At 45.2% G+C, this 18,861-nt stretch overlaps 1 protein-coding gene across 1 annotated transcript in view; it reads right to left on the bottom strand.

The window, feature by feature from the left end:
• The window catches only part of XRRA1 (X-ray radiation resistance associated 1), a 103,333-nt gene that overhangs the window by 11,584 nt on the left and 72,888 nt on the right, over positions 1–18,861 (bottom strand). The window contains exons 13-14 of the mRNA XM_082247255.1: positions 14,791–14,909; positions 939–1,205 (exon numbers count right to left, since the gene is read on the bottom strand). Coding sequence (XP_082103381.1) covers positions 939–1,205; positions 14,791–14,909 — 386 coding nt within the window. The remainder of the gene's footprint in view (positions 1–938; positions 1,206–14,790; positions 14,910–18,861) is intronic.

Raw genomic sequence — 18,861 nt, 5'->3', positions numbered from 1 at the left:
AGTGCCCATCAGTGCTGCCCATCAGTGACACCCATCAGTGCCGCCTATCATTGCAACCTATCAGTGCCCATCAGTGCTGCCTATCGGTGCTACTCATCAGTGTTCATCAATGCTGCTTGTCAGTGCCCATCAGTGCTGCCTATCAGTGCGCATCAATGCCACCTATCTGTGTCCTTCGGTGCTGCCTATCAGTGCCACATATCAGTGCTCATCAGTGCTGCCCATCAGTACCACCTATCAGTACCACCTCTCAGTACTACCTGTCAGTACCACCTGTCAGTGCCTCTTCAGCAGGACTCTGAGTGGAGAGCATCTCTTTCATACAGCCCAGAGCCTGCACTGACAGTTCCTCCTCCCTCACACAAATTTGGCCATTCAGCTACTAAACTTCACACCTCCCACGGTGCACACAGGAGGAGAGCGAAGGGAGGGGAAGGAGCAGATCGTCTCTCTCCTCTGCCATCCATGCGAGGGAGGAGGGAGGGGGAACTGTTAGTGAAGGCTCTGAGCTGTATGATAAAGATGCTCTTAGCTCAGAGCCCTGGGGCCACCAACCCCGTTGACCCCCCCGACAGTCGTGGAACGCCAGGGCCCGGTTGCAGAGCGATCTTTGCCACTCTGGTAGTTCCACCACTGCTTTAATAGCCATCATGACACCCCACCTCCCAATCCTTTCCCAGAAGATAAGAGACAGTTTTCAGGGTCAGGCATTTGTACACAATACACTCCCCAACCTACTTTTCCTGTAATTGGTATCTTTTGATTGGCGTCCAGCAAAAATGCTGCTTGCAGTCTGGCTTACAAAAGACCACTAAATGAAGCTCCTATAGCTCCATATATTAAATATAATTCTGTAATGTTGGCACACCAAGGGAGTTAAAATGTGTAAATTTGACCTTGTGTTAGGAGGCACATGAGTTCACACATTCCGCACTGACCTGCGTCATGAAGACAGACTCAACGGCTGGTTTAGAGCCAAAATTCATCTCCTCCTCTGATAATTCATGCATTCTGCTGGATTCCAGATTCTGCCCCATGGTAGTGTCTTGATCTCTCTCTGAAGAAGTTCTGATTGGAGGGAGAGGACTGGATGATGTCACATGTTCCGTGATGTCACTGTCATGACCAAACTGTCTCAGGAAGGGATGTAGTGGAGGCTCAATCATCAGAGGCTGTTTGGGGATTTTAGGGACGTGTGTGCTGACCTTTCAATAGAAGAATTAAAAAACATTGAATGTAACCTTTTACAAGGGTGGTACCACAAAGGGCCAACAACAAGGATCCAACAACCGACTCTTAGCCCAAAACCCTGAGACAGGGAGCGGTCATTGTCTTTTCTACTTCCAGAATATTTACATCAACCTCTGCACTAGAGGAGCTTACACTTTGATGTCCCCCCCACAGTCACACATGTAGCACTACTCCCATGGGAGTTGCTGAGTGTGGGTTCCCCTGGGTTACCATTAGCAACAATAGAACATTCTGACATGTTTCCAAGTGTTTTTAACTCACACAAGGACCAGTCCAGTTTCTCTGGTTTTTATTGGGAACTTGGATAGGAGAAGGGATGGGTGGGATACTCCAACTGAACTATGCACAATAGGCAGGGACAATACAGAAAATGCTGATTGAAGCTGGTTAATGCTGATTGAGCTAGTCACAGCTAGGCCGCTGCTTCACTTTGCCCTTGGCTGTGAATGAGTCCTGAGGTAGCTATACTTTAAAGTAGACCGTACTGCTGAGCAACTTCAGGGCCCTTCCTGGCGCCCCCTTTACCCCCCTAATCTTCACGGCTTGACAACTTGCCCCCCCCCCCTTTTACTGTATCACTCTTGGTTAGCTGACTTCTGGATCCCTTTGACCCCTCTGGGGTGGTCCCCTCTCTTAGGCAGACCCCTGGGCAGATTCTTGAGTACTCACGATACTGTTTTTCCAGAAGTATTCTGCCCAGCAGCTCCAATTGGTCACCACACTGGATCCTTCTGCAGCACAGCTCAACCCCTGGTCCCTAGGCCGACTGCCTGGACCACCTTCCTCACTTCAGCAAGAGGAGTGACAGCCGTCCACCTCCTCCTGGGACTTTGCTCCCGCCAAAAGACACCCTGTCACATGCCCACTCAAGATTTATTCCCAATCCCAGGATGCATTGCAGCAATGCCCACCCACTGGGACAGTCATAAACCCTGATGTGCTATTGGCTAGGTTTCCTCCACTGTACAACAAGGTCCCTGTTTGGATACAGTGGGGAGACTCCCCAGACTCAACAGGTCACACCTGGAAGCATGTGACAGACTAACAAATCAGGCCCCCCTGATAAGCAGAATAGGGCCACACATATGCTTTGCCTAGCACCTACCTAGGAGGGTGCTACACACACTATTATTATACATTTATATAGCTCTAACATATACCGCAGTGCTGCACAGAGAACACTGAGCCAGTTACATCAGTCTCTCCACCAGATGGTGCTGTTCGGCAAGGTGCTGCTGGCTCACTCTGTTTTGGTCTCAGCTGGAGGAAACATCAAGCCTAGGAGCTCTCCTACTGGCTTCTACCCATCACCATGCAGTGGGTGGGGGAGGACAAAGGTGGAGGCTCTACAGAGGGTCTGAGGCCTACACCATGTGCTCAAGCTGCAATGGATCATGGGCTTGTCTCTATGCAAGGGGAGTCCTTACCAGCCTTCCAGGATAGAGTGGTGAATAGACTTCACTGTATTACGAAGGAGGAACCGAAACTTGCTTTCCTATAAGCAGATTTCAGGAAAAATAAATCTTTACACCGGGAGCACTAAGAGCAAAGACTCCAAGCTGAAGTCTCTGGAGGAGGCATAAAAAAGGCAGGAGAAGTTGGTGGCCTCTCTGAAGGAAAGCAGCGGTGTGTTCCAATGTTTCAGTTCAGAAAAATGCTGGTGAAGTAGTGTCTATGGAGAATCTGTCTCAGTGTGTGGAGGACTTTTCTGTGATTGCTGCCACGGACAAGATTGCATCTGTCAATGGATCCTTGAAATCAGCAAAGAATGCAGGAGGAAATGCCGAGAAGTCAAACAAAGAAGTTCCTGTTGTCTGTGAGAACATGGAGCAGATGTCCCACATGGACACTAAAACCGCAGAGCAGGAGTGCCATATTGACACAAAAACCGCAGGGCAGGAGTGCCACATGAACGCTAAGACTGCTGGTGTTTTTTCTAAACAGAAGATTTTACCTAATAACAGGACTGCTGGTAATTCTGGTACTTGTGGGACTATGGTGAGCGGGACTGCAGTGCTGGAGGCGAGGATTAGGTAGTGGGTAATTTACCAAACCTGATTGCAGAGGTTCCTAGACCGCCACTAAATGTGTCTAAAACCCTTAATTCTATGCCATCTGTTCCGGGTAAGAGCTATGCTAGGGCTTTATCGGGACAAGTTCATGCTGCTGCTAGACGGGAGCCAGTTGTGGGACTTTCACATTACACACCTTCTTGCTTTAAACGCAGGAATGCAGTACAGCTCAGGTGGGAAGAAGGAGGTATTCCATCTATCAGGAAAGTGGTTGTGGATAGGATCCTAGCCATGGGATTTAAGGCAGAGGATATTTATGCTGTTATCAGTCCGGCAGGTTCCTATGAATATGATTTGTCATTTGTGCATCCAGAGTCACTGGATCGGTTTTGGGAGCAGTATGAGCATGTATATAGGGGCCAGCCGGACTGGAAAGGGCTTGTCCCCAAAGTTATCTCACAACAGAAATTCTTTAAATATATCAACAGCAAAAAAACTAGGGCAGAGCATGTTGCACACATAATTAACGATGATGGGAGGATGGCTACAGAGGACACCGAAAAAGCAACCGTGCTGAACATCTTTTTCTCGTCAGTCTTTACACATGAAAAGGAGGGGTACATTGACCATGGTTAGTAGTAATTCACGGGACTTGCTGCTATGGCTAACAGAGGGTGAAATCAGGAAAAGGCTGGATAAAATTAACACAAATAAATCACCAGGCCCGGATGGCGTACATCCAAGAGTACTCAAAGAACTTAGTAAGGTTATAGCTAGACCACTGTTCGTGATCTTTGCTGACAGTATTATGACAGGAAATGTACCAGGGGATTGGAGGAAAGCAAACGTGGTACAGAGGAGAGGCATATCCCGGGAAATTATAATCCTGTCAGTCTGACATCGATAGTATGTAAACTTCTGGAGGGGCTGATAAGGGACTATATCGTAGAGTTTGCCAAAGACAACAACATCATCAGCAGTAATCAGCACGGGTTTACAAATGGGCGTTCTTGTCAAACCAATCTCTTAACATTCTATGAGGAGGTAAGCTGTGAGCTAGATAGGGGGAGACCAGTTGATGTGGTGTACCTGGATTTCGCTAAGGCGTTTGATACAGTTCCCCACAAGTGCTTAATTTATAAAATAAGGTCTGCAGGCATCGATCGCAGGGTTTGCTCTTGGATACGGAACTGGCTAAAAGGGCGTGTCCAAAGGGTGGTAATAAATAGCGCATACTCAGACTGGTCTGAGGTGGTAAGTGGGGTCCCCCAAGGCTCAGTCCTGGGACCAACCTTGTTCAATTTATTCATAAACAGCAATGAGGACGGGATCAGTAGTTCTATATCAGTTTTTGCAGATGATTGGGCAGGGCAATAACTGCACAGCATGAAGCAGATATCCTACAGAATGACCTGGACAAAATAACGGAGTGGGCAACGACTTGGCAAATGAGGTTTAATTTGGAGAAGTGTAAGATTTTGCACTTGGGGACTAAAAACATAAAAAGCACAATACACTTTAGGGGGGGGAACCTTTGGGGGAATCAAAAATGGAGAAAGATCTGGGAGTTTTGGTAGAGGATAGACTAGGCAATAGCATGCAATGTCAAGCGTCGGCTGCCAAAGCCGGCAGAATATTAGCATGCATAAAAAAAGGGATGTGTTCCAGAGATAAGACTATAATCCTTCCACTTTACAAAACTCTGGTCCGACCGCATCTGGAGTTCTCTGAGCAGTTCTGGTCACCAGTCCTCAGGAGGGATGTGTTGGAGCTGGAGAGAGTCCAGAGAAGGGCAACTAAACTGATTAGGGGGTTGGAGGACCTTAATTATGAAGAGCATCTGCAATCGCTTGATTTATTCTCCCTGGAGAAGAGACGCCTGAGAGGGGACATGATAGCAATTTATAAATATTTCAATGGTGATATCAGCATAGAAAAAAAGCTATTCAGTCGAAAGGATTGCATGAGGACTCGGGGGCATACAATGCGATTGGAGGAGAAGCGTTTTAACCTCAGGCAACGTGGGGGGTTCTTTACTGTTAGGGCTACAAGATTGTGGAATTCTATACCACAAGAGGTGGTTTCTGCGGGAAGTATGGTGGCTTTCAAAAGACTCTTAGACATACATCTCAAGGAGAAAAACATTCAGGGGTATGAGAGATGATTACGGGCACACACACCTAAAAAAGGTTGAACTGGATGGACTATGGTCTTTATTCAACCTCACCTACTATGTAACAGCCCTTGAAAAACAATGTCACTATCTTGACAGAGAATGAGTCTATACCCTCCTAGGATTTATGGGTCTGGTTGAGGAGGTTTGGTGAAACATTGTGTCCCTTAAAAAAGATTGTGGATGATACAGGAATCTGGACGGGTGGGTGGTCATTGTCAATGAGGTTGAGAGTGTGTGAGAATGTGGTCAAGCATTTGCCCTCCTCTGCCTTTATTGGCAGAGATAGGTTGACCAGGGTAGACGAGAGTAAGCCTAAGCTGTGCCATAAATTTGGTGCCAAGCAACATTTCTCCTCCTCCTGTCCAGAACAGAAGTGTTCTTTGTGTCAGGAACTGGGACATCTGGCAAGGGACTGTAAGATCATTAAATGTAATCTATGTGATAGCCAGTGCCCTGAGGCTTTGCACAATAAGCCTGAGTTAGTGGAGGAATTCTTCCATCTGGATAGGGATGAGTCTGGGTTGGCTGAGGTTGTGCCAGGAGATCCTAGTGTCTCTGTCCCGTCAGAATGTGTGTCTGTAAGGCCGTCAGTGTCCCCCTAGTCTCTGGTTCCCCAGTCAGTGTCAGAAAGCGTGGTTGTCAAGTCTGCGTCTGCACCTGTTATTTTTCCTAGAGTAGTGAAGGCAATGGAGGGTGCTGGACCAGCGTGTATGGTTGTGCCAACCCTTCCACCTCTGCGTGGCAGAAGTGCAGCAGGAGGTCAGCAGACACAGAGGGTTGGAGTGGGTGATGGATTGGATGATAGTTGGGGGGGGGGGGGGGGAGGGGAAGGGAAGGGAATGATAGTGGCTAATGCAGAATGCAAGGTGAATGATGTGGAAGTTGGGGGGAATGATGTGGGGAGAGGGGTTAATGCGGGGGTTTGGGCTGAGGATGTCCTGGGGGGGGGGGGGGGTTCTGCTGTCCGGATTGTAAAATGAGGATATGGAATGGTTGGAGGCCAAAAGGAAAAAGGGTAAGGGGCAGAGAAGGAGGAAGGATGTCAGTGCTCCTGAACCTGGGAGGGTGGAGGTGTCAAATGCTTTTGAGGTGTTTTCTGAGGTGAAGGGTGGAAGTTCTTCTGGTGATGAGTTAGTGATTTCTATGGAGGAGGAATCACAAGGAGCATTAAAGCGTGTAGGGTCTCCAAGTAGGGAGAGGGGTAAGCAGGCTAAGAAACATGTACCTCAAACATCCTGATGGCGGTTCCCAATCCACTGAAGGTGGCGACCGTTAATGTCGCCAGCATAAAATCAGTAAGTGCTCATACCATGGCCTTATTTTTGCTCAGCAGGTTTGATGCTGATATTTTCTTTTTGCAAGAGACCTGCTTGTCTAGTTTGGCTGATATTCATCTGATGAAGAAGGCCCCTCCTTTTGGTCTCTTGCGGCCGAGCCTTACACTGGAGTTGTGGTACTTATTTCCGGCATTATAACCTGTCAGCGAATTATTGAGGTAGAAATGGGGAGATGCATGGTCTTGGACATCTCCATGGGGGGACAGGACCTGCGCCTGATTAACATCTATGGGCCCCAAACAAAGTGGGAAAGGAAATGCCTCTTCATGAAGATCAAGCCTTTTTTACAGCCCAGCAAGTTGTCTTCGGTGGTTATTTCAACAACGTCACTAGGGCTAAGGACAGGAAAGATACAAGAGCCAGGATAGACTGAGACAGCTTTTTATTTATATCAAATAGCTAGAGAGGCAGGTCTGGTTGATGTGCACATTCACTGCTGCCCAGACGACACAGGATTCACTTTTTAGCGAGGTAGTAGTCAGGGTAGAATAGATAGGTTTTTTTAAAGGGGAACTCTGCCTTCTCGGCACCAGTGTGTTAGGCGGTGGAGTTTTCGGATCACTGTATTCTGTCTAACTCTGAAGAGCCCCAATACACCACCTAGGAGGAGGGGTACCTGGAAGCTGAATTTGGCACTCCTGGACGATGAGGTGAGTTAATCCTTTGACGATCTTTTTCAGGCACAAGTATCGATCATGGACTTTTGCAGCAGTAAGTCAGAGTGGTGGGAACTTACAAAACAAAGGATCAGTGGTTTTTTCAAGGCCATAGGAAGAAATAAACAGCTTGATAAGTATGTCACCTATCAGCGTCTGCCGAGGAAGCTTGATAGGCTTGTCTCAAATAATGGAGATCCGGGGATGATCTCTGAGGTTAAACTCTTGCTCAGGGAGTGTCAATATGACAGGCATGCCTCTTTGGTTCTGGAAAGGGATTATGAGAAATATCACTCGCCCGACCCTTACCAGGATTGCAAACAAGGTAGAGCAGCCAAGTCAGTTGTAGACCTGGTTGACAGTACGGGTTCCTTGACAAAGTCCAAGTCGGGGATGCTGGGAACAACCAGGTCATACTATGCTGACCTCCTGAGTAGTAGAGACCTCGATCAGGCTGGTATGTCAAGTTTTCTGGATTCTATTCTAGGACTGAGAAATGGCAGTTCTCTGGTGAGTTTCACAGAGGACATCACTGCAGATGAGGTGGTTATGGCTATTGATAAGCTTGCCATTAAGAAGTTGCCCGGGCCAGATGGACTGACAGGCGAGTTTTATAAGCACTTTAAAGTTACTCTGACCCCTTATTTTGTGGAGGTTTTTAACCACTTAAGCCCCAGCCCTATTTCGGACACTTTTTGTTCACACGTTAAAACCAGTATTTTTTCCTAGAAAACTACTTAGAACCCCCAAACATTATATATATTTTTTTAGCAAAGACTCTGGAGAATAAAATGTCGGTCATTGTAATATTTTTTATCACGCGGTATTTGCGCAGCGGTCTTTAAAGCGCCATTTTTTTGGAAAATTTTTGAAAAATCACATTTCACTAATTTTAAAAAATACTAAACAGTAAAGTTAGCCCATTTTTTTTGTATATTGTGAAAGAACATGTCACGCCGAGTAAATAGATACCCAACATGTTACGGTTTAAAATTGCGCCCCCCCCCGTGGGATCGCGACAAACTACGGTCAATAGAGATCTCAATCTGCGACGCTTTAAATTTATTTAACGGTTATCATTTTTGAGTTAGAGTGTAGCTCTTTTTTATAAATTATTGCTCACGCTCTGGCGATCACGGCGATACCTCACATGTGTGGTTTGAACAGCGATTTCATTTGCGGCTCGACTTCCGTATACGTTTTTTTTTGTGCGCGAGCTAACGGTGACGGGAGCGGCTAAATTTTTTTTTTTTCCCATTTATTTTATTTATTTTTTTAACTTTATTAAAGTTTTAAAAAAAAAAAAATCTGATCACTTTTATTGCTGTCACAAGCAATGTAAACATCCCTTGTGACACCAATATGTAGTGACAGGTACACTTTATGGAGGGATCGAGGGTCTAAAAGACCCTAGACCCCTCCACTACACTTCCCTGTATGCAAAACGCCGAAAACGGCATTTTTGCATACAGCCGTTTTTCAAATTTGCCGCCTTTTGCAGCACAGTAACTCAGAAGTGACGTCTTGGACGCCGCCTCCGGGTTACGTCATCGGAGACCCGATCGATGCCGTTTCCAGCATTCATCGGGACTCCATCCAGCCGGCGGACGTGCCGGCTGGGTGCTCGGGGCTCCCGGTGGGACGGGAGCCCCGGGCAAAGCCACGGAAGGCGGGAGGGGGGGGGACGTCCCCTCCCGCCCCCCCGGGTACCGATCGAGTGGCTCCCGAGCCGCATCGGTCGGTACCGACGGAAAGCCAACCGTCGGCTCTAACCACTGTACCGGGATGGTGCCTCTAGCTAGAGGCATCATCCCGGTACACTACCGCAAAGTTTACCGACGTAGACCTACGTTAGTATGCGGTAAGTGGTTAATGGCTCTCTGAGAGAGGGTTCGCTCTCTCCCTCCATGTGACAATCTGCGGTGATTCTTCTGTCAAAGGGTAAAGATTCTTAGAGAATTGGCGGCCCATTAGCCTTCTCAATCTTGATAGGAGAGAAAAAAAACCTCCGGATAGTGCAGTAGGTTACAGAATTTTAGTCCCATGGGTTAAAATGATCCACAATAGTGACTTCAAATTTAAAAAGTTTAAAAATCCTGTGCGTGACTGGTGAAGATGTCAGTGTACTGACGAAACGCGTAAGTTGGAACGCACATAGTGACATCACGTGGAGAGAGTGGAACGCAAGTCGGGAGCTGGAAGCACACCGCCGTCCACTCCATCTCCGGTTCGTGGCCAGTCACGCAAAACTTTGCAAAGATGGGCATTCCCGTGGCACAGGAACTAGTCAACATGTTGTTTTTCTACAAGATGAAACCAAACCGCGACATTCAGCTCACCCTTCAGATCAACCCCAAAACTAAGATGTTCCAGTGCTAGCTACAGGAGAATAAGGCTGCCTTTGATGACCTGCCTCTGTGAAGCTTGTTCCCTAAATTGTGAAGACTGTAGTGTTTCATATGAACTTGTGTTTCCCATGTCACGTGGGTCAGAATTTGGACTTTTTTCTCTCGCCCTTCACCCGAGTCGTGCTCAAGGAGAGTTGGAGAGATTACATACAGATTGCTGTCCCTGGTCGGAGTGATTACACAGGATAACAGCTACTACTTCTGGCCGGGATGACCATCTAAGCGCTGCATGGTCTTGATGCTATACAGCAGCCAAGACCAACAACATTTGGTGAGTGGCCCATCTATAGCCATTTTTGGATTCCTTCTGTCGGTGAAGTCTAGTCATTCTATGGCTGACGGGGAAGATCACCTCTAGCACCTGCACTTTATTTTGCACAGAACTGTTTCTTATATGCACAAGATATCTCATCAAGTTTACATTGGACTATATATTGGTTGCTGTCACAGTTTTAAACAACAGCAGCCATTTTATTTATTTAGTGTATTCGTATAATTCACTATTTTTCTAGGCACGGAGCAATTTATTTATATCACTGTACATTTTATGCACTTTTTATGCATTTATGTAATTCAAATATGTTGTATTGAATATTTATATACTGTATATTTTAGGCAAGCGCTGAAGGTAGCTCCTCTATGAGAGGCTAACTATTCTTCTATGTATCTTTTTGTGTTCAGCTGCTGCATTTCCTCACATTTAGATGATCGCGGTTTAGCTCACAATTTATGTTTAGTGGTGTGAGGAATATACCTTTTAGGCATATTCACTGACATTATCTTGGCAAATATGGCCTCGAGGGAGACTGTATCGATTGGCTTAAGATTTTGTACAGAGGGGCTGAAAGCTTCATGCTTGTGAATGGTTTGATCGGACGGCCCTTTGAAGTTGGCTCGTGTGTGCGTCAGGGGTGTCCTTTGAGTCCTCTGCTATACGCGTTCGCAATCAATCCCTTCATCAGAAGGTTAGAAAGCAGACCATTGTGCAGGGTGCCTTTAGGCATTCCTGGTGAGCCCCCTTTGAGGGTTTTGGCCTATGCTGGTGACATGTCTGGGACAGAGGAGGCGAAGGAGGTGGTCTCAGTGATGGAGCAGTATGCTGAGGTATCTGGCTCAAAGATCAATCAGGATAAGAGAAGTTTTTTGGATGGGAAAGGAAGGTGATAGCTTTGAGCTTCCGCACACCTTCCCAGTCAGGAAATTAAAGTTTTAGTCATCTAATTTGGTCCCTGTGATTACGGCCTTGCAAATCAGGAAAGCAGGCTACAAGATGCCGATGCCAAAGTTGCCAACTGGAAGGAATGAAAACTCTCTTACAGGGAAAGGATTTACCTGATTAAAAAACTTACCTGATCCCAGTAATTCTGTATGTCAAAAGAATCAAAGATTCCTGCGAGCAACCTTCCTGTCTTAGATTTTTAAAATGCCGCAAAGACTTCACTTCTCATAAAGTGCAAAGAGCCAATAAATATATAATTAGTGTTGCACAAAATAAAAATCTATCCAAAATGTGTAAAAATTAAAAATATGTAGCAAAAAAATTATATAAATATATATATGTGTATAACCCTCAAGCAAAAGATTCCAATTCCATAATCTTAAAATGCTGTATCATAAATAAAATCCAATGATGAAAAGTATAAAAAAAAAAAAAAAAAACAATAAAAAAAAATATAGTTGTGTACAGTGTGATTCCTAAAAATAGGTCAAATTGTGTTTTGCCAGTGTCTCTCTCTATGCAAATATCTACAACTGTTTTTTCCAGCTGTTATGGGGGAACAAACTGAACCTCATTAAGTCTGTAACCTACCTTCCCAGGCGGATGGGTGGTCTAGGTATGCTCAACCTGGTAATATTTTTTTCTCTGATGTTTTTGAAACATAATTTTGGTAACATACTGGCAGAGGAACCGCATGGGTGGGTTGGTCGTTTTCAGTCCTGGTTTAGGCCTTTTCTGCGAAGTTGGGAGAATGGTGGGCCAGTGAAAAGTCTGAGGGTCCGACATGGTAAGCTCCCGTCGTACATTTCCCCATGCCTGAAAATACTTCTGCAGTGGGGAGTGACGGCAGAGGAAATTAAGTCTCTTCCTAGGAAGGCCCTGGAGAGGAGGGTTGTTGAATCTGCCTTTAGAGAGCCACTGGCCTTGAGGGATTGCCCAGGTCCTGTTATGAGGGAGGGTCTGTGTTTGATTAATCTGGAGAGAATCCCTTTAAAGTTTCACGGTTTGGCCTGGCTCTCGTTCCATGGCAGACTCTACGTGAAGGGCAACTTGAAGCATCACTCTGCGGAGAACCGTGGTTGTCCAAGAGTGGAGTGTGGAGGAGACGATGGACCATTTCTTGCTTCAGTACCCCTTCAAAATAGAAATCTATATATAGCTGAGTGGGGCTCTGCATATCCCTTTCCTTTCCCGCTTGAGTTATGTGGAGTGGTCGTATGGGTCTTTTGAGACGCATTGTGATTTTGATTTTGAGACACTTTTTTTTAGTTAGCTTAGTAATCCGTTACTTCACATGGAATGCACGGTGTCAGGTTTCCACTCAGAAAAAAGTCCTTCCTGTCGAGGTGGTGGTGCACAACATTCTGGGTGAGGTTGGGAAGATTCAGGGTCTTGAGAAGGACAGGTGACAGCCGGGGGCCTGGACAAAGGCGTGGAGAAATGTCAGGTCCCCGTAGTTGCTGTCTGTCAGTCCCTGGGTGTGCGACTTTTCTTTCTGTCCTTTTACGTCCCCTAGATTTTTAGAAGATCAGATTTTTGGAAAAAGGCCACATGCATGGGATAAATGTGTAATAGTTTCTTAGCCTGAGGGGGTGTTTAGGTGGAGGTTAGAGCTTTGTTGTGCATTATAATAATAATAACAACACACAGTCACACACTATTATTATTATACATTTATTTAGTCCTGACATACAGTGCCTTGAAAAAGTATTCATAACCCTTTAACTTTTCCACATTTTGTCATATTACAACCAAAAATGTAAATGTATTTTATTGGGATTTTATGTGATAGACCAACACAAAGTGGCAAATAATTGTGAAGTGGAAGAAAAATGATAAAAGGTTTTCGAAATGTTTTACAAATAATTATGTGAAAAGTGTGGCGTGCATTTGTATTCACCCCCCCAGAGTCAATACTTTGTAGAACCGCCTTTCCCTGCAATTACAGCTGCAAGTCTTTTTGGGGATGTCTCTACCAGCTTCCACATCTAGAGAGGGACATTTTTACACATTCTTCTTTGCAAAATAGCTCAAGATCCGTCAGATTGGATGGAGAGCGTCTGTGATCAGCAATTTTCAAGTCTTGCCACAAATTCTCAATTGGGTTTAGGTCTGGACTTTGACTGGGCCATTCTAACACATGAATATGATTTGATGTAAACCATTCCATTGTAGCTCTGGCTGTATGTTTAGGGTCATTGTCCTGCTGGAAGGTGATCCTTCACCCCAGTCTCAAGTCTTTTGCAGACTCTTAACAGGTTTTCTTCTAAGATTGCCCTGTATTTGGCTCCATCTATCTTCCCATCAACTCTGACCAGCTTCCCTGTCCCTGCTGAAGAAAAGCATCCCCACAACATGATGCTGCCACCACCATGTTTCACGGTGCGGATGGTGTGTTCAGAGTGATGTACAGTGTTTTGCTTTTAGGCCAAAAAGTTCAATTTTGTTCTCACCTGACCACAGCACCTTCTTCCACATGTCTGCTGTGTCCCCCACATGGCTTCTCGCAAACTGCAAATGGGACTTCTTATGGCTTTCTTTCAACAATGGCTTTCTTCTTGCCACTCTTCCATAAAGGGCAGATTTGTGGAGCGCACGGCTAATAGTTGTCCTGTGGACAGATTCTCCCACCTGAGCTGTGGATCTCTGCAGCTCCTCCAGAGTTCCCATTGGACTCTGGGGATCTTGGCTGCTTCTCTGATGAATGCTCTCCTTGCCTGTGCTGTCATTTTGGGTGGACGGCCATGTCTTGGTAGGTTTGCAGTTGTGCCATACTCTTTCCATTTTCGGATGATGGATTGAACAGTGCTCCATGGGATGTTCAAAGCTTGGGATATTTTTTTTATAACCTAACCCTGCTTTACACTTCTCCACAACTTTATCCCTGACCTGGCTGATGTGTTCCTTGGCCTTCATGATGCTGTTTGTTCACTAAGGTTCTCTAACAAACCACTGAGGACTTCACAGAACAGCTGTATTAATACTGAGATTAAATTACACACAGGCGGACTCTATTTACTTATTAGGTGACTCCTAAAGGCAATTGGTTCCACTAAATTTTAGTTAGGGGTATCAGAGTAAAGGGGGCTGAATAGAAATGTCTGCCACATTTTTCAGATATTTGTAAAAAAAAAAATGCATTTATCATTTTCCTTCCACTTCACAATTATGTGCCACGGTCTATCACATACAATCCCAATAAAATACATTTACGTTTTTGGTTGTAACATGAAAAAAATTTGGAAAATGTCAAGGGATATAAATACTTTTTTCAAGGCACTGTATACTGCAGTGCAGTGCAGTACAGAGAACACTGAGCCAGTCACATCAGCCTCTGTACCAGAGGAGCTTACACTCTAATGTCCCCCAACAGTCACACCCTATTTTTATTATACATTTATATAGCTCTGACATATACTGCAGCATTAAGATGATCTCATCATTAGCGGTATCAGGAGGGAAATATATGAGTTACTATTCCTAACCTCTTTCAGGAAATGCTAATATCCTGGCTCTCTCATGCTTCTGTATTTTCTAATATGCATACATGTTCCAGCTCAGTGACTCAGAAATAAATGAAGAGGATTAATGTGACAACCAGGAATTTCCTAAGGACAGCCCTACATGTCCTCCAATGGTCGTTTCCTTGATGAAGATAAAGTACAAATCCCGGATCCCATCAATACCTTTGAGCACAGCGTAAGAGGGGTAGAAGGCAGGTTATCTCTCACCTTTCTCTTTTCTCTGATGGGAATTACCAGGTGAGGTTTATTAACTGCCGCCGTTTTCTTCCGAGTGATTTTCATTCCGAGTCGTTCTTGGAGGAAGCTCTTCAGCAGGCGTTGATCTCCTGTCCGGGAAGAAAGTTGGATTTCATTGCTTCAACAGACTCTGTTACTTTACTCTAAATTGCCACTTCCCAACTATACCTAGTGCTGGGAGACACTTTGTTTGCTGTCCATTGCTTTTCTCTTTTTGTAGGTTTTTTTTTCTGCTTATCTGCATCCTTTATAATGGAGCTTATGGACAGCAACATCAAATGTGGTACAAGTATCAGGGGGTTGTAGGGAACACAAATATGAGAGAATACGTTTGTAAAGGGGAAGTGATAGCTGTGATGTTTAGCATCTTATGTTATATGTCCCAAGTCAATGCCTTTCTTATAAATCATGTCCCTGATCTCCAACAACCCCCTATAGCATGTTCACCATCTCTGACCATCTCCTGTACCATGTCTGCAGTCTCTGACCATCTCCTGTACCATGTCTGCAGTCTCTGACCATCTCCTGTATCCTGTCTGCAGTCTCTGACCATCTTCTGTATCATGTCTGCAGTCTCTGACCATCTCCTGTACCATGTCTGCAGTCTCTGACCATCTCCTGTACCATGTCTGCAGTCTCTGACCATCTCCTGTACCATGTCTGCAGTCTCTGACCATCTCCTGTACCATGTCTGCAGTCTCTGACCATCTCCTGTACCATGTCTGTAGTCTCTGACCATCTTCTGTATCATGTCTGAAGTCTCTGACCATCTTCTGTACCATGTCTGCAGTCTCTGACCATCTCCTGTACCATGTCTGTAGTCTCTGACCATCTTCTGTATCATGTCTGAAGTCTCTGACTATCTCCTGTACCACATCTGCAGTCTCTGACCATCTCCTGTAGTATTTTTTATTAAAATGTTTGGAGTGCCCTTAGTTGGTGTTTGGGGTAGCGGGGGACAGGCATTTGATCTGTATTCTCATACTCCCCCATTCCTCTTTTTTCCTTTTTGTTTTATATGCTTACACAACCAACGGTCACTACCCAGGACAGACATAGATTGAGGTTAAATGTTGACCACTTATGGGTTCCTTACTATATTTTTGGGAGAACCCTGAATGAGCCCTTCACGGAACACCATCTGTTGTTTCTATATATGCTTTAATTTGGATTTTCTTATGATCCTTCTGTGTTCCGGGCCAAATTTATTTAGATACATTGCTCTTATGACAAGAAACATCAGTAGTGGTGATACTATGTGGTATTGATGCAACTAATATTACACAGTATTTTATGGTTTATGTTAGTTATGTTCTATTTGACTACTATCTGCATTTTCTGGGGGTAAATACGTGAAGGAAATTTATGTGATAGATCTCCTACCTCACATTATGGCCTATTGCATTGATGCAAATATAGATCAGGAGATAGAGGTCGCCTTCCACGATCAAGGTGAATCCGATTCCTCTACTCAGGAACCCCTGGGGGACCTTTTTAAACAACACAAAAAACTGATCCTAATAGGAAATGGGATATCGCATCATTACAATCTCACATTAAACACCAGATTGTTCCAAGAGGCTTGAGAGAGAGACTAATCCCTGCCCAACACTTGCACACCCCCAGATTTCTGGAGGTGTGGAAGAAAAACTGCATTGACAGGGGCATTCAGGTTATGAACCTAATTATTGAAGAAAAGCTACAGCTTCACGATCTCCAAACGGAGATTGAAGCAAGTTCTGCTGCCCTTGAGCAGTATAAAGATAGGGAAGAGTTCCATAAATTAAATGAGATCCTTAAGAAGGAGGTAGAAAAGACCCAAAAAAATCTCAAAAACAATAAACAAAATAAATTTAAACAGAACATTCAGAATTGTGCGAGTGAAGATTTATTTAATCCCACTATAAATAGAAACAGAAGTAGGTCAAGAGGGAGATCCAGGAGGAACAGAAACGGTGGTTGGTCATCTGGAAGTAAATCAAACGCGGGGGATAAGTCCGTGTCTTTTTTAGTCCCGGGCTTGGACCCCCCGTCCGAGGATACTTACTCCCAGCAGTTAGAACCCCCACGGGGAGCACAAAGGGAAAAAGGAAACCCCAAAATCAAGACCAAAGAGGGCCAGTACAAGGGGGGCTCACAAAGGACCACAAGGTCCAGCAGCCTCAAAAACCATCGGTAGATTCACATTTGGGTGATCTCAAGGTTGTCAATCTGTCTAGCTTTGACCTACAGGAGAGGCATATCAGTCTGCTCAGTAAGGGCCTATCATTTGCCCCCATGTCCTCAATGACAGAATTTGAAGTCTATAAGGACGTGGCCCTGTACCTCAGGAAGGTCATCTTCAAGATCTGGCATGATAAGGGGGCCAATAGCACAGAGGTGGAGATGCCCTTGACTGAGGATGATACTGAGCTGATTGATATCCTAACATCCTTATTGGACGAAGGTCAGGACCCTGAGGATAGCATACCCCTAACTGAAGTGACTAGACGAGATGCGCAACTGCCCATAAAATCGACAAAAATGCCCTCTCTCACAAAACACCGCAATATTAAAGTCTTCCTCGACTTGGTCAAGGAAGACTTGGGTAGGATTAATTGGCAAAGGGGCAGAACCCATAATCTGAGTAATGAAGAAAGAAGGGCCCTAAAAGAACTCACGAGGCACCCAATGTGGTGATCAAGGGCAGCGACAAGGGAGGCAATGTGGTACTGTTAAGTGAGGATTATTATATCCAGGAGGTTCAAAGACAACTGAACGACACTACTACCTATTTGAAACATCGCGACAGTCCCTTTCCCTCCCTTGTCTCTGCCCTTAACCATAAAATCTCCCTGGCAAAAGAAGTAGGCCTGATCTCGAAAAAGGAGGCGGAATATCTTTTTGTTAAAATGTATAATATCCCTACATTTTATATTATACCCAAATTGCATAAATCACTCAACAACCCTCCAGGGAGACCTATTGTCTCGGCAATAGGTGGCCCATTAGAGAGGACAGGTAAATTTGTTGATGCTCTTATTAAGGAGTTGGTGACTGCCCTTCCATCCTTTGTACAGGATACATACCAGGGATGTACTTCGAAGACTCTCATTGACCTCTACCCCCTCAAATATACTCTTGGTGGGTATTGGCGTCGAGAGCTTATACACTTCTATCCCACATGAATGGGGTTTAAGGGCAGTCACACACTTCTTGGAGAGCAAATTTCCTGAACTTGGTGCCCATAACGAATTTGTGGCCGAACTTCTGGACTTCCTCCTTAATCACAATTTTTTCCAATTTTTGAATTGTTACTACCAGCAGGTCTGGGGCACATCGATGGGGGCACCGTGGGCTCCGGCCTACGCATGCCTCCATCTTGGCCTCTGGGAGGAGCAGGTTGTCTATCCGTCCTCAATGTACCTCAGCCACTCACACATGTGGCTGAGGTACATTGATGATGTCCTGCTCCTCTGGAGTGGCACACCTGCTGAGTTGAATCAATTCATAGGTGCCTTAAACCAAAACGACCGCAATATTCGTTTAACTTATATGGCAACCACTAATCATCTCCCCTTCCTTGATCTCCTTATTTCCGTGGAAAATGGAGGACTTAAAACCAAAACTCACCGGAAGGACACAGCTGCTAATACTCTATTAGTTGCAAACAGCCACCATCCAAAACACCTGGTAAATAGTATACCGGTCGGACAGTTCTTACATCTTAAAAGGAACTGTTCAGAACCAGCAGATTACCAGGAAGAGGCAAAACAGCTACATAAAAGATTTAAGGAGAGGGGTTACTCTCATAGAGTAATTAAAAAAGCACGCAAAAGAGTAGCTTTAAGGCCGAGATCAACCCTACTGGGTAACCAACAGGACCCTACTCCACATATGACTGCGACTGGGGACAAATACCCACGCATTATCACCCAGTACGGCACACAGTGGGAAGAAGTCAGGGCAATCCTGACCAAACATTGGCAGGTTCTCACAGTCTCTCCCCTCATTGAAAAATTGGTGGGCCCTGGGCCCTTACTTACGGCCAAAAGGGCAAGA

The sequence above is a fragment of the Pelophylax lessonae genome (genome assembly GCF_965119305.1).
Source record: "Pelophylax lessonae genome assembly, chromosome: 2".
In the NCBI taxonomy this organism is placed as follows: Eukaryota; Metazoa; Chordata; class Amphibia; order Anura; family Ranidae; genus Pelophylax; species Pelophylax lessonae.
Note: the sequence above shows the minus strand (reverse complement) of the source record. Positions and strands in the feature narration are given on the sequence as shown.